This window comes from Indicator indicator, chromosome 2 (genome assembly GCF_027791375.1).
Source record: "Indicator indicator isolate 239-I01 chromosome 2, UM_Iind_1.1, whole genome shotgun sequence".
Lineage (NCBI taxonomy): Eukaryota > Metazoa > Chordata > Aves > Piciformes > Indicatoridae > Indicator > Indicator indicator.
Window position 1 is genome coordinate 16179901 of NC_072011.1, and position 26159 is coordinate 16206059.

The window sequence follows — 26159 nt, forward strand, 5'->3', positions numbered from 1 at the left end:
CCTGACATCTACTCCAATGGCCCCTGTGCGGCTGCAGAAGCCCGACACTTGCTCCAGTGGCCCGACACCTGCTCCAGTGGCCCAACATCTGCTGCAGCGGCCCGACACCTCTACCCGCCGCTCATTGACTCTGCCGCAATCAGCTGGTGACGCGGGGACCCGGCCTGCTTCCCGCCGTCCCCCAATACACCTGGCCAGGGTCAGATCCCGCGGGCGGGCTGCCACGGAGGCAGATACGCGCCACAGCGTCTCAAGATACAGCGGTTAAACTCGTGACTACTGATGCGCTGTATTTTTGCCTGAAAATGCGGACAAGTAGCTTCTAGAAATAACTTACTGCCCCTGCTCACAGTCCTGCCCTCCCGGGGGCACCGGCTCCCTTTGGCTGGGCCGCGCCGCAGCAGCCCCGGACCCGCACCTGCCACTGCCGCCGGAGCAGCGCGTCAGGGGTGGCCCGGGCGACGGTATTGCTCTCCGCTCCCCCGTGAACGGCCTCTAGCTGCTCGGTCCGGCCGCAGAGCTGCGGCTCGGGAGCACCCAGCGCCCGCCAGCCAGGCTGCTGCCAGCAGCATTGGCACCGGTGCCGCCAACCGTCCCCTGCAGCGCCGCCCGTCTCGTGCCGCTGCCCCCCCGCCGCCGCACATCGCGGCCCCTCCGCTCCGCCCCGGCCGGGGTCGAACACGGCGCGGGGGCGCTAGGAATCCCGCCCGCACGGGCGCGCACAGCCACGCGCACACACACTCGCGTATACACATACGGGCGCGCATAGGCGCGCGCGCACACACACACACACACACACACACACACACACACACACACACACACACACACACACAGACACAGAGGCGCACACACGGAAGTGCACCCCGAGCTGGCTCGCAGCCCACCGCCACCGAGGCCGCCCCAGCGCAGTGTGCAACATGGCGCTGGTGCCCTGCCAGGTGCTGCGCGCCGCCATCCTCCTGTCCTATTGCTCCATCCTGTGCAATTACAAGGCCATTGACATGCCCGCGCATCAGACCTATGGAGGCAGCTGGAAATTTCTGACCTTCATAGACCTGGTAAGTGTCCCCGGCACCCGTGGCCCTGCCCCCTCCCTCCGGCTGCCCGTTGAACGGCCGCGGCCCTGCGCGGGAGGTCCGGGAGGCGGTGGCCCTGCTCGACGGCAGTGCCATGAGGTGACCTTAAAGCGGGGACGGCGACATGTTGTAACTCCAGGGCCGGCCGTGAAAGGGGCCGGCCGGACACCGCGGCAGTCGAGCCGGGTGGTTTGAACTGAGAAAGACACAGACAATGCCGAGGGGCTGCTGCGTGTAAGCGGGGATGGTGCACCTGATGCCCTGTCACCGCAGTGCTGATGCTGTGGTCCGCCTCCGTTAATGGCTGACAGTAACCAGCAGAACCAGCTGCCCCCGGCATTTGGCTCCATTATGCTGTCAAAATAGAAAACGTCTTGCTCCTTTGGCCCTTTTGAGGAATCCATCCCCGACAGCTGCAAATGTGTGAGAGTGACACAAAAAATGCTGGATAACACAACTTGCTGAATCCAGTTAGTTTTGGTTACAAATCCATAAACGATTCTACAAAACAAAGAGTTCATTTCAGTTGTTTTCATAAGGGCCCATATCTGCAACAGGGATGACTGCTGGCCTGCCGGAAAACACCAGCTGCTGGCTAGGGGCTGGTTTTGCTCTGAGCTTCCCAGCCTTGTTGCCTCCACTACTGTTCCGTTATTGCAGGGGGGAGGAGAAAGGATGGGAGGAAGAAGAGAGATAGGAGGAGAAACTTACACCTAGTGCCTGGATCAGCAATCTTTTGGGATTTTTTTCTTTGAATTCACAGTGTAAGCAGGAAATGCTACAGTGCTTCCCAGTGACTGAACCTCTCTCAGAATCTCATTGTAGATTGAGTATTGCTACTGTTGCTACTATATGCTTCATATACGGTCAGTAAGTTGAATTTGTGAGCTTGGAGACCCAACTCAAACACTATTAACCTGGCAAGGCAAATGTGCAGATTTGTGTATCAGGATTAAGCAAAAGTTTGCTGAAGTCTATGTATTTTATTGTGAGAGAAGAAGCACCTACTGTATTTTGCATTTAGCTGGGAATTTCTGTGTTAAGTGCCAAAAATTTGCTGGATCTCTGAGGATCTGCATCTGTAACTAGCGCTTTTGCTGTGATTTTAACAAAGTGTCTTAAGGCCTGATATTTTCACGAAAGACAAATTAGAATCTAAATTACTGAACAATACTGTAATATTAATACATAATAGGTAGTGTCAAATCTCTGTAAGTTAGGAGGAACTTTAGTGGCAGTTGAATTGGAAGCAAACCAACTGAATCTAAAAGTTGATCTTGTCTTTGAGTCTCCTTTACCTTTTTTATCTGTTCTCCTACCCCTGACAGTTGCTTGAGGATTAAGTGAACTAAGGCTGTCATAGAGTGAAAATAACATTTGACAGTACATGATATTCATCATTTCCCAAAAGTTACAGCCTGCGGCCGATGGCAAGTGCATGTGTACTTGCCCATCAAAGTAGGCACATGGGTCAGGCTACTTCTATCATGGCCCAAAAGGTCAAGGTAAATATATAGTGCTTTCTGAAATGTCTAGAACAGTTATTAACTGCAGCTAGTAATTTCTGTCCTTTATCTAATAGTTGTCATGTGTTTCTCATATCAAGTCCAATAGTGGATAAAAGGTTAGCAGTTCCATACAGTCTTCAAAGCTTCCAAATAACAAGCAATTCAGTGACTTTAATGCCTTTCTCAGTGACTAGCCAGAATATAGATGTCTCCACTTTTGGAAAATATTTACTTATGTCCAAATGGCCCTGGTAGCATCTTATCTAAGAAAATCTGTCCTTCCGTCTTCTGGGACAACTGTGAGACTTGAAGAAATAAAAAGTTAGATTCCTGAGGAGGGTATCAGGAGGCATGGTTGGAGGATATTAGGCACTTTTCCAGAATACTGAGATTGACTTAAATCTCGAAGAGCTCTTCCGTAAGTTTAAATTTCCTCAACCACGTGCAGTGTTCCTGTGTCAATCACATTGAAAGGCTGTCTAGACAAAATACCATCAATGCCAGAGTCTTGGCAGACGTGTTCTTGCTACAGATTGTACCTCCACAAGCAGAGATTTCATCTTTGACATCACAGAAGCACGTTAAAATTCTTTCTGTTTCCAAAAACTGCTACCAGTATTTTGAGAAAAGTGAATTTATGGCTTGAATCTGAAAAGTAGTTTGGCATTTTTTTCATCTGTCCATTTATAAAGGGACATTCCTTCCAAGTCTCAACAAGACTGGATGAGGCACTTAGTACCATGGTCTAGTTGATTGGATAGGCCTGGGTGATAGGTTGAACTGGATGATCTTGGAGGTCTCTTCCAACCTGGTTGATTCTGTGATTCTATGATTATATAAATGTCTAGGAGATTTAGGTAGCAGGCTTAGCAGAAGTGTTGTATGAAAACATTTACAGTTATGTGCAGGTAATACAAATCTAAATCTAATTGGGGAAAAACTAGTAGTTTGGACTTTAAAACACAAACCACAGGTGTTCTAAATGTATGCCTTGATCTGAACAGTAGACTGACAGCCCTCACATTGAGTTGTTATGAGGAAGTTGTTTAATACAAAGCTAAAGACTGTAATGTCTCTGTCCGTCTATAATATTTTGGATGTTCATACCTAAGTAAGATTTTTCTTGGATGCCAATATTCATGCTTAATGTATCTTGTCCTTGAATTAAGAAAGAAAACATGCGCAACTGATGACTTCTTTTAACTATTGTCATTTTGATGGTATTTGGAGGTGGTAGATATTTATCCTCTTTATTCAAAACATTGTAAAGATATCTCTCTAGTACCTGTGGATTCCAAAACACAAAAGAAAGCAGTATCTTTTTTTTTGCATTTATAGAATGGGAAACGGAAGTACAAAGAGATAAAAGAGTTGCAGCCAAGATCAGTCGGTGGGCCTAGGAGATCAGAGTTTTGAACTGAACATTCAGGCTGGCTTAAAACTACAACATGTTGCTTTCATTTAGCCTCACAACACAAACCAAGCCATGAAGTTCCTGTGAAAACAACAAAGAACTGGATTCAGATGGTATATTTCAAGACTTATGCCTAAATTTTCTTGTATACATCCATTTGTTAGATTCACATTTTGTGCTTTGGTAGTGAACTGCTGCAGGACTGCAAAGTCTTGTGCTACAACCCATTCATTGTTGAGTTAGGGTGCAAAAGATGCTAGTACAAAATTATGCTTTGCAACAGGTCTGTCAGTTATGTAAGTCTCTCAGAAATTTTCCCTACTTGTACCACTCTTTGTTCAGTTCTCTAAGTACTTGAATTAGCTGAATGCCTTTCTAAATACATGCTTGTTGAGGGATCTCTTGCACCAACTTGTATAAAATAGCAGGATCTTTGCTGTTGCAAGAAGTTAAGGTTTTTTTCTTCAGTTTCTCTTATTGTTGTTGTGAGAGGAGGCAAAAATAAATAGCATTTTTATTCTGGAATAAAGTGGTACCTGTGGGTGCTGAAAGAAGACCAGTTCTACTTTCTGTGTTTGTGTGTAATTATTGGAACTGTAGGTTAGAGTTAAAATAAGTATGCTTCTCCTTAATAAGGAATGCAATGGTCTGGATAGCTTCTAGTGTTGATTGTGCAGTTTCTATAAAAACTTTATTCCTTAAAAGAAATTGGAGTCAAGCAAGGAAATATTGCACATATCTATGCATTAAGAAAATACTGCTTGGGTTTTTTTAATATTAAGGTCTCTCAGATAGGCTGAACAGAGTAGTTATAGAGACAGAAAACACGGATAGATTTTTGGAAGCAGTCTCAAGTGTTATGTTTTATGATTATGAGTTTTATGATTAATGGTCTTATTTTGAATAACAGAATGTTAAAGTCAATATTCATACGACTTTATTCAGGGCAGCCAGAGCTAGAGAGGATTTAATTTTGTTCATAAATAAATCTGCCTGGCCTTATACTTCTGTTATTCTCTTGAAAGAATTATCAGGATGTCTGTGTATGAACTTTTATACATTGTCTGGCAGATTGAGTTCTAAAAAAAAACCAGGTATAAACTCTGTTTCCAGCACATTTTTTTGCTAGTACATCTGCATCTGTTTTGCAGAAAAATGCTTGAAGTTTAGTTCAAGTAAGTCATCAGAACTTAGTTAATTTCTTGTCTTTGGAAAATTTTAGAGGGATATGTTAACAGTAGGACTAGAAGCTAGAGTTGGTTACTAGACACAGAAAAAGAACACATCTTAAATCGTGACTAAAAATCATAGGTGATTTGTGCCAGATTTGGATTTAGTTATGCTGATAGGGGATACAATGACCAGAAAATATTGGAGACCAGAATATAAAGAATTAAGGAATAATAAACTGTACCATTGGTGTGGTATCTGAAGCTGAGCAAGTTTCACTGCTGTATGGGTTAAGCTTACCACAATATGGGACCAAAGTGAGCATGTTCTACACTCTATGGAATATATCTATGACTCTTTTCCAGGATTTCTCCCAGAAATTTCTCCTTCTGCTTTCCTCTTTCATCATTTGTAAAGTTAACCTGATACTCCAGTATTCTATGGCTTTTGTGTGGAAAGATTACAGAACTATAAAATAGTATTATGTGTTATTCCCAGAAGTAATTCATCACCATGTCTAAATATCTGTGTTATTATAACAGAGAATATAGTCAACAGAGCACTTACCTGTTTACTGACAAAGAAAGAGTTTGCCTTTTGAGGAATAACAAGGTGGGGTTTCTTAATGGTGCTTAATGTATCTGAGAGAAAAGACAGTAGTATTTGTAAGGGAGCCTTTTAATAAATGTATAGTTTAGAGCTTTCTGTCTGTAAACATGTCAACGAAACAGTTATGTATCATGCCATCGATGCAGTCATAAAAATGTAATGGCATTGCTGTGTCTTACTCATCATGGAGCTGTGTTTTCCATTTGCTTTTGGTAGCGCTATTACAATTTGAGTGGAATTTGAGTACTACCTTGTGGAGTTCCATTTTCACATAGCATTAGCATGTCCTTATTTTACAGGTGAACTTAAATATGTTGAACATTTGATTTGGGAATTTTTAGGAAACTTATGGCAGTCTTGATGTACTTGTGTTGGCAGTAGGGTTGGCAGGGAAAAGGGGAGTGGAAAAGAGGAAAAATTGGGATCACCTACTATGACAATAGATTGGACTAATGCCAATAGTACTATTTTATAACTCAGAGAATGTGATAGGTAATAATGCTGTATTTCAAAACAGTGTAAAATCAGAACAGTTTCAAGTTACAACAGCTTCAGGCAGCTGGTTTAGTAGTCTTTCTGTTCTCTTATGAAAAAAAAATCCTATTTACTTTGTATTGCAGTTGACTTATTTTCTTTACAATTTTAGTAGGGTGATAAGGAAAATTCAGATAATCTTGTATGCCTCTATATGGCAATATTGTTAAATACTTTAAACAATTAAACAAGGACCACACATCCCATGTTCTGTGTTTGCATTCTATGCTGAATTCAAAATTGGGATTCTGAGCTGTCCTAATTTGTTGCGAATATAAGTATATAGCAAAATATTCAGTAAGTGTATTTTTGACCTTACATTTGTATTATTGTAATGAGACCGTGTAAGTTTACACAAGAAATAAAGTTTAAGAGATCGACCTGAAGTTGTAGTAAAGAACTGTATAAAAACTATCAAATAGTATTTTCAACTAATGTAAAAAATTGCGAACTTAGTGGTTTAAATTAAAGATATTTTTAATACAAATCAAATTCCATTTGAATCTTTGCAGTTACATCAGCCTGAGGATGTACAAAGATTTGTAGGGTAGAAGTCCATGTAGTTAGATGGAAATTTCAAATGTGCCAGTATGTTATCATATACAAAAATACAAAATTGTTTCACTATATTAAAAAAAGAAAATACAAAGCCCTGCCATTCCACACAAGTAAGTTTGCAGATTTTAACAAAATACAATGCAAAGTATAATAAGACAAAGTTGAAAAATAGCAGTGTATTAAAAATGATATAATGTAGATTCATTACAAGGGGTTATGCTGAGCATGTATTTACCTGAACAAAATAACAAAAGAAAGATATCCCAGATTCCTTCCATTACATGCAGTTGAATTATCCTGTGCTGCAACTTCCCATGTCTTATAACTGGAGTTGTCAGTGCCTGCCTATTGTCATACAGTATTTAAAAACATTTCCCTAATTGTGCTACTTTAATACAGACTCAGATATTTGGAGGAGCTCAGCATGGGTGGAGAATTTCTTGTCATTTGGAGTTTTAATTGCTAGTGCAGCTCCAGTCAGTAAATGTTAAAAAGATTAACACCAGTGACAGGTTTGTATGCTTTCTACAGATTCAAGAGTGAAACAAATTCTGCTGTATAACAATTTCACATTGAACATTTCTGTATTGGAAATAAAAGCAATGTTATTGCTCACAATACACACAAGAAAAATAATTCAGATTTCTCTCAAGGTCGGTATTTTTTTTAAAGTACCTGAATCCGAGACCTGGGCTTATTACCTCGCACATCCAGGTATATATATGGCATATGAGGCAGAAATATAATTGACAATGACTTGGCTTATTTTCAAGCATCAAGACAGTCAGCATTGCTTCACCAGGGGTGGGTAATGCAAGAGGAACCTAGTGGCCTTCTGTAATAGAGTGACTACAACAGTGGACAAGGGAAGAGCTATGAATGTCATCTATTTGGACTTCTGTAAAACCTTTGACTCAGTCCCCCACAACATCCTTCTCTTTAAATTAGAGAGATAGGGGTTTAATGGGTGGACTGTTTGCTGGGTGAAAATTGGTTGGAATGTCACATCCAGAGGGTAGTGGCGAATAGCTACAGATGGAGATTGGTGACAAGTGGTGTCCCCTCCGGGGTCCGTACTACAACCAGTGTACCCTTGGCAAGTTTACAGATGACATCAAGCAGTGCAGTTGACATACCAGAGGGACACAAACAAACTTAGAAAGTGGTCCTCTGGGAGCCTCATGGGGCTCATCAAGGCCAAGCACAAGGTTCTGCAGCTGGATTGTTACCAATACAGGTTAGGGAGTGAAGGATTAAGAGCAGCTCTGCGGACAAAGACTTGGTGGTACCAGTGAATGAAAAACTGGACATGAGCAGACAACATGGGCTCACAACCCAGAAAGCCGACTCTATCCTGGGCTGCATCAAAAGAAGCATGGCCAGCAGGTCATGGGAGGTGATTCTGCCATTCTGGTGAGACTTATGAAGAAAGGCTGAGAGAGCTGAGGTTGTTTAGCCAGGAGAAGAGAAGGCTCTGGTGAGACCTTGTAGTGGCCTTTCCGTACTTAAAATGGGGCTATGAGAAGGATGAGGACAGTCTTTTTAGCAGTACATGTTGTGACAGGACAAGGGATGATGGTTTTAAAGTAACAGAGGACGGATTATGACTAGATGCAGGTAAGAATGTTTTTACAATGAGGGTGATGAAACACTGAAACAGGTTGCCTTGAGAGGCTGTAGATGCTCCATCCCTGGAAACATCAATATCAGACTGTATGGGGTGCTGAGTGACCTGATCTAGGTAAAGGTGTCCCTTCTCGCTGCAGGACAGATGACCTTTAAAGGTGCCTTCCAACCCAAACCATGCTATGATTCTATTTTAAAGATCAATGGGAAGCATGGACTCTTTGTTAGCTCTTTGAATGGGTGAATATGAAAAGCTTTCTTCCTTCTAAAGAAAACTTTTTCAAATTTTGCCTTATGTGCCTCCATTTATTTAATTATTTTTTTCTCCATACTATGTTTTCCAAATCTCTGAATTTTTTACTAGTCTTCAAAGTCCTATGGCCTTTGTGCTATTAGTTTTCCTATGTATGATACAAGATTTTCCAAATCAACATAGTGAAGTTTGCTACCACTGGAAGAGCTGTTTAACTTTTTAGTGATTGGAGAAGTTAACCAAAGTCAGAAGCTAAAGAAATAAATAATTTGGAAGCTGAAATAAAACTTCCAGGCTATTCAAAGAGAAAGAAACTAAATTAATATTTATAAGCGTGTTTTCATAAGACTTAAAACCAAGTCAGTCTCCCAGATAGAACTGTGCTTATGCATTTTAAGGATTTTTATCAGCATTTTGCCGGTTACCTCAGGATATTTTACACACTCTTGGCATATAGTTGTCATTGCTTGTTGTTTATTGCTTGTTTGTTTGTTTGTTGCAACATGCTGCAAAGCTTAGAGATTCTGTTGTTTGGAAACATGTTAAGACCATGTGAAATGCTGGGAGAAAATGAGTAACTGATTTTCAGTTTTCAGTTTCCTGGCAACTTCAGTGAGTCCATGCAGTTTTTCCCTTGAGAGTCTGAAGGCAACGTTTGAATGCCTCTCGTTGCAGTCCCTGAACATCTTAGTTTGCTACTGCCCTTGCAAGCATCCTGTTTATAGTAGGATTTCCAAATACTTGCCAAATGGTGCCAGTTATATGATTAATTCAATTTTTGCTGCAGTTGTCTGTTAGGTTAGTTGTTTCAAAAGGTTAAAACAACATGAGTTGCGTTGGAATTTTACTAGCTGAATATTAGGTGTCCTGGTAAAAAAAATAGAGTACAATGTGCAGAAAAGCATAATGTTGAATCCTTTGCTAAGTCCTTGCTAACTTGTAAACCAAAGTGTAAGGTGTAGTGGGTGTTTGCTATTACAGAACAATTTAAGAGGCTCAGTCTTACCCCTACAAGTACACTTAACCCTGCTAGACAATTAAGAATGTTTCAGTTAGTAGTGCAGAGATTTTGTAGAGAGTTTCACTTTTGCTGTTAGGAATTGATTGGCTTGTCTTTGATTTTGTCTGCCTCTATTCATACTTTTTTTTAAACTTAGTTCCTTGTGTACCTGAGGGTAAATTTACTTTTTGATTTTTCCTCCTCTATTTGCATATATTTTATTAGGTGTCCTGAAGCCTTCTGGTCCTGGCAACACAAAAGTAACAAATTATTACTTATTTTTATTGCTAATATTATTAGAATTTAGTAGGAGTGGGAGTTCCACATGCAGAGCGCAGGTGGCATATGTTTCTCGACGTACTTGATCAGATGCAAAAGGAAGAAAAAGAAACTGCTAACTTTAAAGGCTGCTGTATAAATTGATAAAATGCGTCAATGAGGAAGGGATGCTTTTTCTGCAAGGTGCTTAACAAGCTTGTGGCTGAAGTGGTGGAATCACTTCATAGAGCTAATGTTCAGGCTGTTACCTCTGTGGGATCATAAAACACTGCAATAGGACCTTTGACCCAAGTTGTTTATGGCCAGTTCTTATGCAGGCTCAGATCTGTAAATGACGAAAGTAGAGAAGATGGGAGGGAAAAGGAAGGTCCAACAGATGACAGCACTTTGTTCCTACCTGGGGTTGCGTAGGTGAGAGAGTGCACCATGCTGATCAGCCTTGTGTTGTGGCAAACTGCTTATTTAGGTATTTGACAGTTGTGTATGAGGACAAAGTGAGGCAAAACAAGAGGTGCAGCTATAAAGCAGCTAGTAATTCTTGGCTATACCAGAATGTGTTAGCTCCCTCAGATGCCCTCTTCTTTATCTTCTCCTCATTTCTTCCTCCCACACACCCCCAGAATCTCCCCACACACAACTCTCACACTGGTGGCAGGGCACCACTTTGGTGTAGTGTGCTTCTGCTTAATGGAAAACTTTGCAAAACTTTGTCCTCAGAAGCCATATGCACTGACAGATGCAGAGGTCCCCATTTGCTGTTCACTTAAGCTTACAAACAAATTAAAATGCCATGCTGTGGAAACTTTCTTGACCTGAGTTTACTTGCTGTGTTCCAAGAGCTGTGACTTTGTGTGTGCATTAGACACAATTATCTACATTCCTGTAGGTCCCAGGAAGTGAGTCCTAAGAATTGATGAGTCACAAAGGAAGTCTCTGCTGTGTGCATCTGCTGCACAACACTGTACTTTTAAATTGGACATTCAGAAGGCTGGAAGGGATTTAGAGTGTTTGGAGGTTGATATGGATCTTTGTCTACATGCTTGACATAACAGTTATTTACTTATGCTGCCATGATTTGAAAACAAACCATTCATAAAAGCTACTGTGTTCTATTGTCTCTCCATATGCAGTGCACCTCTGAGAGGAAATTGGTCTGCTACTACTGAAATCAGTTTAGGTGACCAATTAATGAACCATGGATAGAAGATTTCAGTGGTTTGAGGTACCAAATGTCCTGAGTGTCAAAGAACTCTAGCTAACTGAAAAGAAGCAGACAGCTTTTGGGTCAGCTGTCTCATGACCTGTCATAACTAAAAAGGGATATTCTTGTATTAAGAAGCTAATGATGTTTCTAATACTAACTACAGACGATTAGTATTCAAATCTCCTTGACTCAATGCCAGTGTAATTTCAGAAGCTAAATTTCTCAGGTTTTCCAGAGGTTATACTCTATAGTATTAAGTCATATATTCTCATGGTTTGGGGCAGAAGTTAGAAAAATTATATTGCCAAATTAATTCAAAGCTGGTTTGTTGACTATTAACTATAAGGCTGAGTTAAAGTTGCAAGACATATTTTGTGAGGATGTGTTTTAGAAAAGGGTGGAGGGACCTCTTGTTACTTTGGGCATTTGCACCAGTGGCATCTGAACATAGAAGCCAAACATGAATGTCTTTGAACTTGTGCAGTTGATGATTTACTCATCCACTGCTGGCTTTATGAATGAAAGTGTTCCCACTTTGCCCTGATCTGTTCATGCTCCTTATCACCCAGTCAGACTCCTCAGTTATAGGTTGCTGAAAATAGAGGCATCACTCTATTTTCTGCCCTTTTTTCCTGATAGGAACCTGCCTGTGCAATATCCCTTTCCACATTCCTTCTCAAGTCTTCTTACCCAGCACAGTCTCCTTGATCTTTCAGCTCTGTATCCCAGACCAATTGAACACCCAGTCTTCTTCCAGAAGCCTGTGTTCTTCTGTCTAATGCTGCTTTTCTTATCCCATACTTAGCTGTCTTTTCTCCTAGTACATTCACCATCTTATCCATGCTCGTCCTGCCCTTCCTAAATACCAGACCTCCTCAGTGTCTTTCTCTTGTTAAAGCAGTCTGTGTAACCCCAAAGCGGTGAGGAATCGGGCATCTTCCATCAGAAAAGCTCGATTTTGGTGTGGTCATAGCTTTAAATAAACTACTTTGGGAATTGGAATTGGATTTTTATATAAGAATCTTAGCTTTGCTTTCTGTTTTTGAACAAGTTTTTAAGCATTCCAGTTACACGGAAAAACTCCCCCAAGTGTTAATCATAATGGAGCACAATCCTCATGTTTATTTTGATGCTGAAGTCTTGTCAATTTTTGGTAGTCTGACGCTCAATTTTTTATTATAAATTTTCCAATTCAGAAGCAGGTCCTTGCAGAAATTGATTTTTAAGTTGAAAAAACAAAATAGTGTATGGAAGCAGCAATCAGTACTTGTTCAGACATTTTCCATCTTATCTTGGCTTTTTTGTAATTTATAAATTTTAAATAAAATATTGATATTATTTACATTGTATTTTGTATTTCCTAATATGAAAACTTAAAATAGTCATTGTTATTTAAAATATACTACATTCAATGATGTGAACAAAAACATTTTTAAACATTGCTTAGTTTGTTGTTTATTACTGTGATTAATAGAAGTAGGTTTCTTGTTTCTTTTTTTTTTTTTGGTGTGAACATGTATAAGTACTTACTCCTTGTTTCTGTGGGTAGATTGGGAGTTCATGCAGACAGACCTGTTACAATTTAGAAGTGGGGGAAGAGAGAAATCTTTATTTTACAGTGGTAACTTTCTTCGTAAACCTACCCAAAAGTATATTTATCCTTGTTAGGGGCTGCCTGATAAAGACAAGCCTGCCATGGCTCCATGCCCCCACATCCAACCAGTAGCTGATTGGTTGTTTTTTTAATGCTAAGTACATACTGATTGCAGGGATTAATAAGTGTTTTGAAGAAGTAACCAAATAATAATAATATGGTACAAGCAAAGGCCTCTTTTGGCTAGTCTTCCTGCTTAGATTTGGTATTTTGCCTTTCTTGAGTCCTGTGCTCAATGAATGTGGCTAAAAAGTATTTACCAGACAAAGAAGTGCAGTGATGCGGACAGACTTATTTTATTAGATGCTTATTTGCATGGTGTACCTGTATCTCAGTGGTGTAGTTTCAGGCAAGATCTCTTTGGCTGGGTTGTGGTGTTACATGTGGTATAACATGTGAGCATTCATTCTAAATGACTCCTGTCTCTTCTGTACCTTTCAGGGTGCTGGCCTCAAGTGTATATATCTTGTGTGAGAGAAGACGTATCCTTGATATTCATAATTCCATAAAGTAAACTGACCTTTTTAAAGGACTCTTTCTAAGCTAGGTAGATGAAGATTCAGTATTATGAATCAGACCTGGAGCAGCCCCATCTTTTATTAATATAATGTCTCCTGATTTACTGCAGGAAGCTACTGAAATGATTAAGTGTACCAGCAGTCTGATTAAAATGCCTGGGTGACCTCCAAAGCACTATGACAAATATCAAAGAAAAAATTTTAAAACCTGTGTGATCAGCTTAAGGAAAATCAAGGCCGTATCTCAGTTTGTTGGAAATGCTGTTAAAGTAAGAAGACAGGTGGTGGCTGCAGAATGGCAGAAGATCTAGGCCACATGTCTTTCCGTATGACCTAAAATGAATAAGTACTCTGGGCAGAATGTACCTTTCCACTGGAGTGTGCTTTGCAGTTTTTCTCGTTGGTGATCTTTCCAGAAGAACAGCTGAAGAGCGCCTATTCTGAACAGCCAGTCTTGTCTATTGTCTTTATGGATACTTGATTTTGTACCATCTCCTTTGTTCTCCGTCTTCCAAGAAAGAAGCAATGCACATGTAGACCGAGATCTTCTTATTCCTTTGGGACAAAATTAATAAATACTGGTAGCAAGTATTTGCTGAGAATAAAATTACTTTGTAGTGTCATTGCACCTTTTGTTACAAGATCTTGAAGCTCTTAGGAAACATCAGCTCACTGTAGACAGACACGGTTTAAAAAAATGCAAGCCCAGCATGCAAGAAACTGACTGGACATATAGTTGTTAAAATCCTTAAGGAATTATTTTAGTTGTGTAGTCTTTGGGTTAAAACACCATTAATCTTAGGTGGTCCAGGAGGTGATTTGTGGGACAGAGGCTGCCCATACATTACTCCTGTTCAGCCTCTGGGGTGTTTTTACACAGTGGGGTTGGGCTGGAGTTGAGAGTGGCTCTTCAAGCAGCACTGTTCAGATAATCCAGCACCACTTCCAATCTGCCCTGTCTCAGCTGGTGGTTCATATGCTTTACTTCTGTCTGCAAAGAGATGGGAAGTGTGTGGACATTCCCACTGGGTGTCAATGAAGGCATGTGTCTCGGTGGAGCAGGAGCAATCTCCAAGCTGGCTCCTGTTTTGGCTCCACATTGTGCTCTCTGAGATAAGAGCCATATCCTATCTTAGCCTCACCCCTTCCCAGTATTGCAACAGAGTGTCCTCAACCCATGCCTACCCAGCTGCTGCAGAGCAGGAGATGGAGAAAAGCTGAGCACTTGTGTATGTGGTTGATAGAAGAAGGTTCACTTGATGATATAGGAAGAGAAAGCTTGAGTCCAGTCTGCTGGTGAGGGATAAAGGAAGGGACACAGCTACTTAAATTTCGGTAGAGTGTAGGCTGCTGCTACAGATGCAGAAGTGGGTGGTTGCTGCAACAGAGAATGAAGAGAGCTGCAGCAGGGACAGTTGACCTTCAGCAGAAAAAGAGGAGGTCCCAGGCTGGAGATCTGGCCCCTCTGTATGTTGATGTCAGGGCACTCTTCAATGTGCAACAGCCGTGGAGATTATTGCCGCATTTCTGGACAGAAGGAGGTGTATTTACACCAGAATAAGTGAAATGTTGACCCTGCTGAGTGTGTACTTTGATGTTAATCCTGTGTGAGCAGTAGGTGTTTATCCAGAAGAGCCAGTCATTCAGCAGCCTGGACAAGTACCATGAATTCTCACATGCTGCCTGTAGACAGTTTCTAGCTAGAAAGAGGGAAAAATTAATGTAGGGTAGTGCTGACCTACACGGTGAACATATGGATTGGCATGAAGGCTTCCATCCACATGACCTACTTGTGAAACAGCTTCTTTTCTGAAATAAACAGCGTGATATTGTGCCTGTTTGAGTAGGACGTGTATTCCTGTTGGCTGGAAGAAAGGAAGGTACAGTTTTCAAGCCCAGATGGAGGCTTTGGAATATGCATGATAGTGGCATCTGTGTGTGGGAAGAATGACTTGAAGTGTGTTGAGGAGGAGGAAGCTTGTTTACTGTGCTACTGTCTTCACGTAGCTGTAGAGTTGAATGGGGAGAGAAATGAGGAATACATTTTGTGCTGGTGGACTATTGCTTCACTACACTGGGCCATTTTTTCTCCAATGTTCGTTATTTGTTTGAAAATTCATAAAAGATGAGTGAGCTGCAGTGGAAGAAATTGCAAAGAAGTATTGTCAGGATTTTGCCAGTCCCAAATCTTCATGGATCAAGGCATCGTTTTCCTGAGCTGAGCCCTTTTGCATAAAGGGTCCAGAACTGATGTGCCTGTGTGCATGCTTTGGAGAAAAACATGTTCTGGTAGCCTTTCTGATCCTGAATTTCATTTATGCTCTTACTTATTAGTGTGTTTTGTAGCCCGTGGTTATGTAAATGCTTAAGCCTACATACCATTGGCATTTGTTCACTAGGGCCCTGTTTCATTGGCATAGTTGCTGCTAGTTGGTAGCGGTGCTCAAGGGGTGGCCTGCAGGCATGGCTCACCTTGAGGGGCAGTTGTGCACAGCTTGCCCTCTTCCTTCTGGGGCAGGCAGGGCCATCGTGGGCAGATTGGTGAGGTCTTGCAGGCAAGCCCTGCCTGCAGGCAGCCTGTCACTTGGTTCCTGGACACCTGCCTTTCTGCAGGAGAGCAGAGTCAGGCTGCATGCTTCTTCTCCCTTCTCATAAGCTGATAGGGCAGCTTATGAGGAGATTCAGCTTTCATAGCTGTGGAGTGCATCACCTTTCAGGATAAAAGACAATGCCAACACTAACCCAAAGGTTTTGAGATATATGAGAGAGTATGTGTATATGTACTTAGGATTGTATATAAAAGAAGGAAGGACAACAAAAAGTATTGTAGTTGTGGTAAAATATCAATTCCCAGACTCTTCTTATTTTTTTTTTTCCTTAACATTTGCCTCTTAGATTTACGATTTTCAGTCATCTCATTAATTAACACTTTTCTGGGGGGACAGTATGAGTTCATGACTTACTCTTTCTCACAACAATGTTTTCTGAGCATGTTTTATTATGAATACATTTCCCATCCCAGAGCATGGAATTAATATTTTCTGAATAATTCCCTAGTATCTCTTTCAGTTGTGGCCTAGAAAGGTCTTTGGCTTAATTAAATAAAACTGGTCTGAAAAGAAAGTCTGAAGATGTACTCTATTACAAGAATATAAAAAGGCACGAGTGAACCCTAGAAGCAAACTTTTAGAGTCAGAGTCAGTTTTGATGTCAGCTGTTTCACTCTGCACTACTGCTCAGTTCATCCTGCAGTGGACTTCGCACTGCAAGACTACCTTTGCTCTTTTACACTCAGATAAGGTTGTGTATCTACCTTCACAGAATGCCTGTTAAATGTAGTAGGTAGCTTTCTGATACACGTAATTTTGGGAGTAGCTGTCATTTTAATCTGTAATCATATGATAATGACTTCTGAATTTTTATAATTTGAAAATCTACATCCTAAGTGATTTATCTAGTTTAAGCTTTATGCTGACAGCAGTTGGACCTGCTTCCAGTATAAACATCCTTCCCTTTTCATTTTCTGGCAGGTCTGTTAACAGACCATGCTTGGGACCTTTGCCATTCACCAAGTCTGTGTAGGTATTTTGTAAAGAACCACAGCAACAAGACGCAATAGCAATACTCATCATATACTTATGCTTAATCTGACTTTTCCACAGCTTTATTCTTATGTTGCCTCAATTGTGATAAAGGACAACAATGTAAAGAGCCAAAGTTAGTGATCATCAAATGTTTCATATGGCCAGTTCTCAGGAAATTGGATAAATCTCTAAAAGACAGTTTTCCTGAAATCATAAAAGGAACTGCATTGATCAAAGTGTAGACCCATCTAAAAGGGAAATTTACAAGTGTTTGTTTCTGTGTTGGACAACCACAACATCTTTACAACACTTCAAACAGAAGATGTTGCTGCAAATGGAGTGTGAAAAAAAAATCTGCTTAATTAGTAGTAAACAATCATGGCAGCAAAAGAATTTTAGGTGTTTATATTCTTGATTAATCATAGTCCAGATTTGCTTCTGACAATTTTACTTTGAAAATTGTGCTACTTCTACCGTTTTTTCTGCTCTCTTCCAAATGAGGGTATATCTTTGTGAGTGCTTGAACTTCTGTGCATTCTTCATCCTGTTCCAAGGGCTCTAATTTGCACCCAGTGTTGCTATTTGCATCTTAGTAATATGAATGCACATTATTATAATTTGATATTGCTAGCGTCTTTTCTTTGTATGTAGACATAGATGAGATTGAAGGTTCAGGGCATAGAAAATTAGACCAAGGCTGCTTCATTCTTCAGTGAAGCAGATGTCAACTAGAAATACTTGTTTAATCTGGTAAATAAAGAAACTGAAGCATGGGGAACACTATTACATTTATAGTGCAACTTTCTTCCTTGTTGCCAGGGTCTGTAACTGATCTTTTTTTTCTGTTTTTCCCCCATGATAGGCTTGTCATATGGGCATAGCTTTATTAGCAAGAGGAAGACACAGGTGGTGTTTATTTAAAAGTTTGCCCATCTGTATTTAAGTATGACCTTTCAAAGGTGTCTATGTGAAAGAGAGAGGTATTAGAATCTTGAAGAATTTCTGCCAAGGATTATTTAATGACTGTTGTTCAGCCAAGAGTTTTGACTGGAGATAAAGGAAAAATTTAAAAAACCCAAACAAACCAAAACAGCAAATATAATTTCACCTGACAGTGTGTGCAAGACTTGGTTATGGATCTTCAATATAACTTACCTGGAAGTCCTTCATATAGACATTGGTTATTCATTTCATGCCACAAATGAATAGAAAAAGTGAGATTTTTCAACACCTTTGCTGCAGTTAATATTAGGTAACGGCCAGCTTCAGTGAAGTAGAAAACTCAAAGAACATTGCATATTTGTGAGATCCTACCCAGAATAGGGCCCAAACAAAGGAGGAAAAGTAACAGGATGTATAATGACAATGGCTGAATTTTGTTTGCATGTGGACTGTGGGTAGCTTATGTAGCATGGTGTATTGTAAGGAGTGCAGTAGCAAGAGTCCCTTCTACCAGTCTCCTTGGTTTTGTTCTCTCTTTTAGCTGAATATATCTCCACACTCATAATAGGTGTGATTATGTTACCATGAACAGGCATTAAGATGTGGGGTTCTTTCTCTAGTGTTAAGGAGCAGTAGTGAGGAATGACAGACTCCTTTTGAGGCTAGGCAGTTTTTGAAGTGTATGTGCCTGAGGTTTTAAACTGGAAGACTCCAATATCCCAGGACAAATCAAAGCTTTGATTTCAGCTTTTACCATCAACAGAAAAAATAACTGTGTGACTACACCCATATCTAGCCTCTTGCATTTTAACTGACAAAAAGCTCTACAAAGTGAAAATAAAACATAACCATTATAGTTTATTGGTGTTTTGTCTACACTGCACACATGCCGATGACAACCTATGGAAATTAAAACCCTTGAAACATTCTCCCAGTTGATAAGTCCTTTAATCATATACCATTAGTTGTTGGAAAGACTACCTGCAACAGTTTAATAAGCCTTTTTAAGAAAATGTATTAGTGCTTCATTTCACATGCACCTTACAGACATTTAAGTAATAATAATTTTTTATCAACTTTTGTGCTTGGTTGAAAAATGAATTGGTGTTAGTTTGCTGATACCAAGACATGGAAAAATCCATGAAAAAATACCATGTTGGTGACCATCCCAAAAAATGTGTAGCATCACTTTAAGGTTAAACGGAAGTTGGACACAGGATGTCAGTAAGAATTCTTTACATGATTGGGAAACAGTGGGCTGTGAAATTATAGGTGAAATGCAAAACTGTTGGTTTAGTTTTAGGGAGATATAAACAGACAAACAGCCACCAGAGATGTGAGAGGTCAATCTGTGATTACACTTGAAAAATTAAACAACAGCTTTAAAAGGCAATACTGGGACACAAGTGTCTATGTAAGAGCTTCCTGACCCGTTTAGACAGCAAGAGGCAATGAAGTAACCAGCCTTTTGTCTTAGCTCTTTCTGTCAGTAACAGCTACATATAAAATAGCAATCAGATGCTACTAAGTACATATTAGTTAGTGACAGTCTGTTATACAGCTCAAATCTTCAGTTGGTCTGTGTCCCTTGTCTTCCTTTTTCTCTCCCCAGATTGAGTAACACATTTTTAAATCTTGCTGGTGGGGAGACGCTTGTACAAGACCAACTGCTATTGCTTCAGTGTCTGAGCACCGGCATCATGTGAAGCTTAAACCTGTAATGACTGTGGGAAAAGGCCTTCAGTGAATTGTGAAAACACTCCAGAAGTGGTCAAGACTTTGTGATCATATGAAATAATTCTAGAGATACCTGTTTTTTGCAAATGTGTTGGGTTGAAATTAGCCCCCAACTAATTTGGAGAATTAGCCCCAAAATAAAGTTGCCAGACCAGCTCAGTTGGAAGCAAATGAAGCTATGTTTACAAGCAAACTAAAATCTAGAAATATGAAATACAAAGAATATGTACAAAATATACAATATTTACATGTATTTACAATTTATAAACAACACAAGAACCCCCCCCTGGACAAAACCAGTGGGTTACCAATAGCTTCCCTCTCTTTGCCCCCTTACCTGCTGTACAACAGAAAAGAGAAGACAAAAGTTAGTACTTAACCACAAGAAGAATGCAGCCAAGGTCAGCAATAGCCAAGCGAAAGCTACCAGCTAGTATCAGCTAGAGCAAAGAAGCTGAGAAAGAGAAAACAAGTTAGTTTATACAACTAACTTTATCTTAGTTATCAGATCAATGGGATTATTGAGATCATTATTTTCCCTTTACATCCAATGGTAGTTTATTTACATTCTATCACTTTTTACTCAAGATCTGTGGAAAATTTCCTAGGCATCAGCCTAAAGCTGCCACAGCAAAACAAGTAAGGAATTCCACAGTCCTTAATATGACTACACACTTTCCCTTAGGTGAAGCCCCAGGTTGATGTTATCACAAGATTACTCAGGTTGGAGGGTAAGCCATGAGGTCATCTAGTCCCATACTTGGCTCACATTATGCTCAACTCTGACCTGGGTTTTCTAGGTCTTTGTCCACCTGAGTCCTGACTAGTAGATTGAAAATTCTCACTCTTCAGTATGTTAATATTCCTCTGCAGTTACATATCCAACTCTCTGTTGTATTGTAGAACTGCTCAATGACATTGTCTGCTAAGGATCTCACTGGTGATAATGTTTCCTTGATGTGTGGTAATATAACACACTCAAAATCCTACTACATATAGGATCATATATCCTACTACAGCATATCATTGGATTATTTTTTCAGTATGGACTACATATTCAAGTTATTCAGTAGTTCTCGTTAGAGCTGGAGCATGTGTTACTGAAGTTTTTAAGAGCTACACTACAGAATTATTGAAGGCAGTGTTTAAGCACCAGAGTTAAGAGTTTGTTTCAGTATTGTTTTATTGACAATATTAGTCTTCTCTGCAGATGCAGAGAAAGTATTGTTCTTGTTATTTGTTAGTTTAGTTCAATAACTGTTTCATTCACACATAATGAAGAGAAATCAATTCACCAAGAAACCAACTGGGACTTAAAAAGTAGGAAAGCTGGTTTTCCTCCCCCTCACCTGTGAATAACAATGAGGTGTGGGAGGTTAGTATCTACTACCTCTAAAATCTTATAGGGCATAATGAAAAGCAATACTAAGTCTAGCTTTACTTGCTACAGAAAGCATTTCATTTGTTCGATATTTAGATTTAGATACAAAATGCAATTTTAAAAGCTTTTTGTTACGTGTGCAACACGTCTAAAGTTAGTTAAAACAGTTCAAAATTCTGCTTGGAGAAATTTTAGCATATTCCAACCTGTCACTAGTCATTGTCAGAAATAAAGTAAATGCACCATTTTCTAGTATAATAGAAAATAAAAAGCATAGTTAAAAGCAATGCTTTTATTTCTTTAGGGGAAGTGCTTGCCATTCTGTTTTTTGATTTGGGCACTTACAAGTCTGATTACATTCCATACTACTACAGAGCTCTGCCTGTGGTTGACTGGCAGGTTGCATTCAGGGTGACATTTGTGAGGTCCTCATGTGGCAGCAATGCCTCAGGCCTTTACTTCTCCACAGTTTTCTTCAACAGGGGCTTCATCCAAAAATGGGAAGTTGTGCAGAATGTGTCAATCTGCTTAGTAAATATATCTTGCCACAGGGAAATTGCCTTGTTTTCATTTTGTCCAGCTACAGTAGCATTTCCTACTAGACACTACACAGCGTAGTGTCTTTTTCAAACTGAATTGAGAGCCATGGTTTGAGTTACAAAGAAGTAAATTGCTGTGGATTTGCTTGCTTTGCTTTTTACTTCTCCTGTGCTGTTATGCAACAGTGAAATTAACAGATATACTAATTCTGCTTTCTTAAGGAATGACCACTGATAGGGAACAGCTCAGTTGTGAATCTTACTCCTCTGTTTGACTTGAATAAATATCTTGACATACAAGGAAAATCTCTTTTATTTGTACTTTAGAAAAGATTACCATTAAAAAAGGATAAAGAAGTAAAAACCAGGGAAGCACAATGTATTGTTTTTGAGGACTGAGACAGATCTTGTTAATTATAACCAAGAAACAATTGGACTCTGCTTTATGATTTTCTGTTGGTTCTGTAAACAACCAGTCCCCCAAACAAACAAACAAAAAACCAAAAAAGCTTGATATAGATATTGCAGTATACAATCAATTTATACTTCCAAATAACGTACAATAATACCATTAAATAGACTGGTTTCTGATAGTCCTGTGTGAAAATCACTTTCTGTGTGACATTTAGAATCATTATAAACAGATGAGGAACAAATGGATGATCTCTTTGATCCCTTAAAATTTTCGAGTTTCTCTAAAAGATGGTAAAGATCTGAATATCAAAGAGAAAGTCCCCATCTGAAGCTGGTTGTCTGTGCATCTAGGAACAAAATAAATGCAGATTTTCTAAGTGCTGTGAAGTGAACGCAATCCTAGAATGTGTTTCAGACTCCTCTGATTTCTTGAGTAGTCATTTAGAGGGAAGAGTCCCTCTAATACTCTATTCATTGTGAAAATCTGGGAAGCAGGAACAGCAAAAACCAGAATAAAGATGGGAAAGCATCTGTAGAGAGACATTTAAGGTGCTGTCATGACCTACAAGGAGTGTCTGATGGAGCTGGGGTTGTTCAGTCTGGAGAATAGGAGGCTGAGGGGAGACCTCATCACTCTCTGCAACTGCCTGAAGGGAGGCTGAAATGAGGAGGGGTGCAGCCTCTTCTCATTGGTGGCAAGTGACAGGGCTAGAGGGAATGGTTTCAAGCTGTGCCAGGGGAGGTTTAGGCTGGATGTTAGGAAATATCTCTTCACTGAAAGGGTTATCAAACATTGGAATGGTCTGCCCAGGGCAGTAGCAGAGTCACCATGCTTGGAGGTGTTTAAGAAGTGTGTGGACCTGGCATTTGGGGATGTCATTTAGTGTTGACCCTTCAGTGCTTTGTTGGGGGTTAGACTGGCTATCTTTGAGGTCTCTTCTGACTGGATGTTTCTGTGATGCTGTGATTTCTAATGTTGTAATAATACTGTGATACACAGATTGAGTAATTTTTCTAAGTTTAAGACCCAATATGGAAATCACGATATGATGATCTATCTTTTAGTGTAGAAGGTTGATAAGTCTGTACCCAAAATATAACCATTTCTACTGCAGATTTTTTGCACTTGCTGACTATGTATTGATGTGTCCTTATCTGGGCATTAATATAAATGTTGCAACTACAGACATGAAATTCATGATGGTACAGTTTTCTATTAATAACAATACGATATTACTGTGTTGTGATACTGCTTTTAAATGAAAGATATGTTTTGACTACACCCATAGCAAGCTATAGTATTTTAACTTTGAGTCAGTGTGATTATTCTGGGTTATTGCTTTGTTTCACCGTTCTCCTCTCAAAAGGGTAAGTTTTCCTACCCATATTAGATTTGCCATACTTGCTGTAGGTTTTAGTACAGTTCCTTCACATTTCGTGGTCCTCATAAAACCAGTCACTGTGTTGTAACTGCTACTACACCAACTGCTAGGTTCTTTAAAATGTAGTACTAATTTTGATCACACTGTGTATGCACGTGTTCCCTAAATACAAAAGGATAACAGTTTTCCAGAGAACTAGTTCCACTGTAAGTTAACACCCTTACTTCACTGAGCGCATACCTGCATGGATACCATGAGAGATCACTGCTGAGTGGTATCTTGTTAGAATGAGGGTCATCATCTACATTTTCCAGTGAAGTATTGCTCTTCCTAAGTTGACATCAGATCCAGTAACTAAATGCAGTTATCCAACAGAAGGATTAACAATTTTTATTATCCATACAGTCATCTCACAGTTGTCTGTTTTTCAGAACTTTTTTTAATTTTTTAAGCAGATAGAAGATGATGCTGGAGCTATGATGGAGCTTTGCAGTGGACCTTTGCAGTCAAAAGGCTAGGCACTCAGCCAGTTTGTATTTCAGTGAGACACAATACATTATCTGTTTTGACATTCTTCATGGTTAAATAGTCTGGCTCTTGTAATACCTGACTGTGTTTATAAATAGAAATGAAGAAGTCAAATGGCCCAGTCTTGACAGCAGAATAATACAGAGGTTTGGGTATGCCCAGAGCTCATATGTGCCTCTTCCGTTCAGTGGAGTGGGAAGAATAAGGTAATTGATTTGAGTCAAGTGGAATTTGAAAGCACCTCTGGCATGTGTTTTCCTTGAATTTTCAGTAGTACATGAAGGAATGTGATATGTCTGTGCTCTGCACTATGGCCTCTAAAATATATTTGTTTTCTGACCAAGTAAAACAATTACTTTAAAAGCAAAATGAGAGACTGAGCATGCACAAACAGCCATACCTAAGGAATGGTTGTCCAGTTTGCATATTGCTTGGGAAAGGAGGATGGGACAGAAGACCTGATTTCTGATACCTATTTCTAGCTCCAGATAAAGTATTTTAGCAAATAGTTTGCCCTGTGAAATCTAGGCAAAGGGCTGGAACTTAGTATAAGTCTCCAAAGACACCTATGGGCTCTCTTCTACATTAGCACAGCTTATGAAGACTGAACATCCTGCCCTTTAGTATTGTCAGCAATATATGTCTTCTTGAAAGCAGGAATTACTCTTTAAGCTCATTTTGGTTTGAAGTGGGTGCAGAAGGTGAATCCCTCAGCAAGTAGTATACTTATATCATGTAAAAGTTGATAGCAGGAATTTGTCTTTTCTTTCCACCATATGTTAAAGCAAGCAGTCCCAAGAGATAAGGGTTGAATCCATAGACTTGGTCCCTCTTTGGTCTTCAAGCTGTGAGCACCAGTCTCACATAATGAACTGACCAAAGTTACTTTAGTGCTGCATGTAGTGCCATACAGGAAGGGGATGGGTTTCCAGACATTCTCCATTCCTTGCTATACCCAGTTATATTTTTCCTTAAATACCACCCTGCTTTATGGTCTGCTCCTTGGAAATGGAATGTTGTATGAGAGATGTGTTTTCCAATTTGGGAGCCAGATGTCTAAGACCTCTTTGCAGTGTCACACCTGAATGTCTCTAATCCAAAGCAAGCTTTCCTGAACATGCACCAGACAGTGTGATGGTCTTGGACAGTATCCAGGTTGGATTTAGCTCTGCCTCAAGTGCTTGGCCTTGCTTTTGTGACAGTAGGGTAGAGAGGTCCTGACTCCTGATCAGGCAGTGTTGTGTGAAATTCATAACGTGTCTATGCCAGGGTTCCTTGCTGATCCAAAGCTAGAGGTTGAACATGACCTGCTTTCACTGTTAGAACTGAATGTCTCAGGACAGGCATACTGACAGAACTGGTCAGCAGCTGTGCCCTGGGCCTCTGGTGTGGAGTTTCATGTTGCATGATTACAGATGGTCTGGACAGGTCCTTGTTCTGTTGCAGTGGTATGTGCGCCTAGTGCTGCAATGGACTACAGCCAGATTATAAATCGCCAAGAAACCACCAGCATTTATGAACATCATCTGTATAACCAGCATTTTTGTATTGTGAGGAATAGGGCAGAATACTGGAATGTAGTTATTTATTAAGTATTTGGGGAAAAGAGTCTGTATTTTGCAAGACAGAATTGGAGGCACCTTACATAAAATCTGGCAGTGGTGTCAGATATATTTACTTGGATGGATGTCCTTCTAGTCTGGGATGCTGTTTTAAACCAGTGTGTGATTTCACTGTGGCCAGTTTACATGGTGGTAAACTCTGATTTTCTTGGGAGACTGTTCTGGTCCATGTCACACATGCACTGGTTTCAGTGTTAGCTAAAGGAACTGATTTATTTGAATTTTTTGCCTGAGGTAACATTGGTGGTGGTGTTCTCACCAGTTCTGGTATTACTGTTGTCACTATAGTGACAGTATAGCCAGTTTCTGTCCAGGAAAGGACTGCATAGGAATCTTTGTCACAAGTGCCCTTGTGACAGCATTTTGAGGTTGTTTGGATCAGACTTCCCAAACTGTGGTTTGATGAATTCTTACAATTGAGCTGTTCTGCAGCCTGCATGAACACTCCTGCACATGAATTATGAGTTTCCAGTTAAAATCCTCTCAAAAAAAAAAAATGTCCTATCCAATGACAAACATAGATAAATAGTGTGTATCAGTTCAGTGTTCAGGTGTCCAGCCTTCTGAGCTGGGAAGCAGGAACAGGGAACAGAACAAAGTCCCTATAATCCAAGGGGAAATGGT

General features: G+C 40.1%; 1 protein-coding gene across 3 annotated transcripts in view; it reads left to right on the top strand.

Annotated features, from left to right (window-relative positions):
- The first annotated feature begins 920 nt into the window (after nt 1–920).
- Nucleotides 921–26159, top strand: part of AIG1 (androgen induced 1) — a 122756-nt gene continuing 97517 nt past the window's right edge. For all 3 annotated transcript variants that reach the window (XM_054394023.1, XM_054394032.1, XM_054394041.1), the window contains exon 1: nt 921–1061. In XM_054394023.1, coding sequence (XP_054249998.1) covers nt 921–1061 — 141 coding nt within the window. The remainder of the gene's footprint in view (nt 1062–26159) is intronic.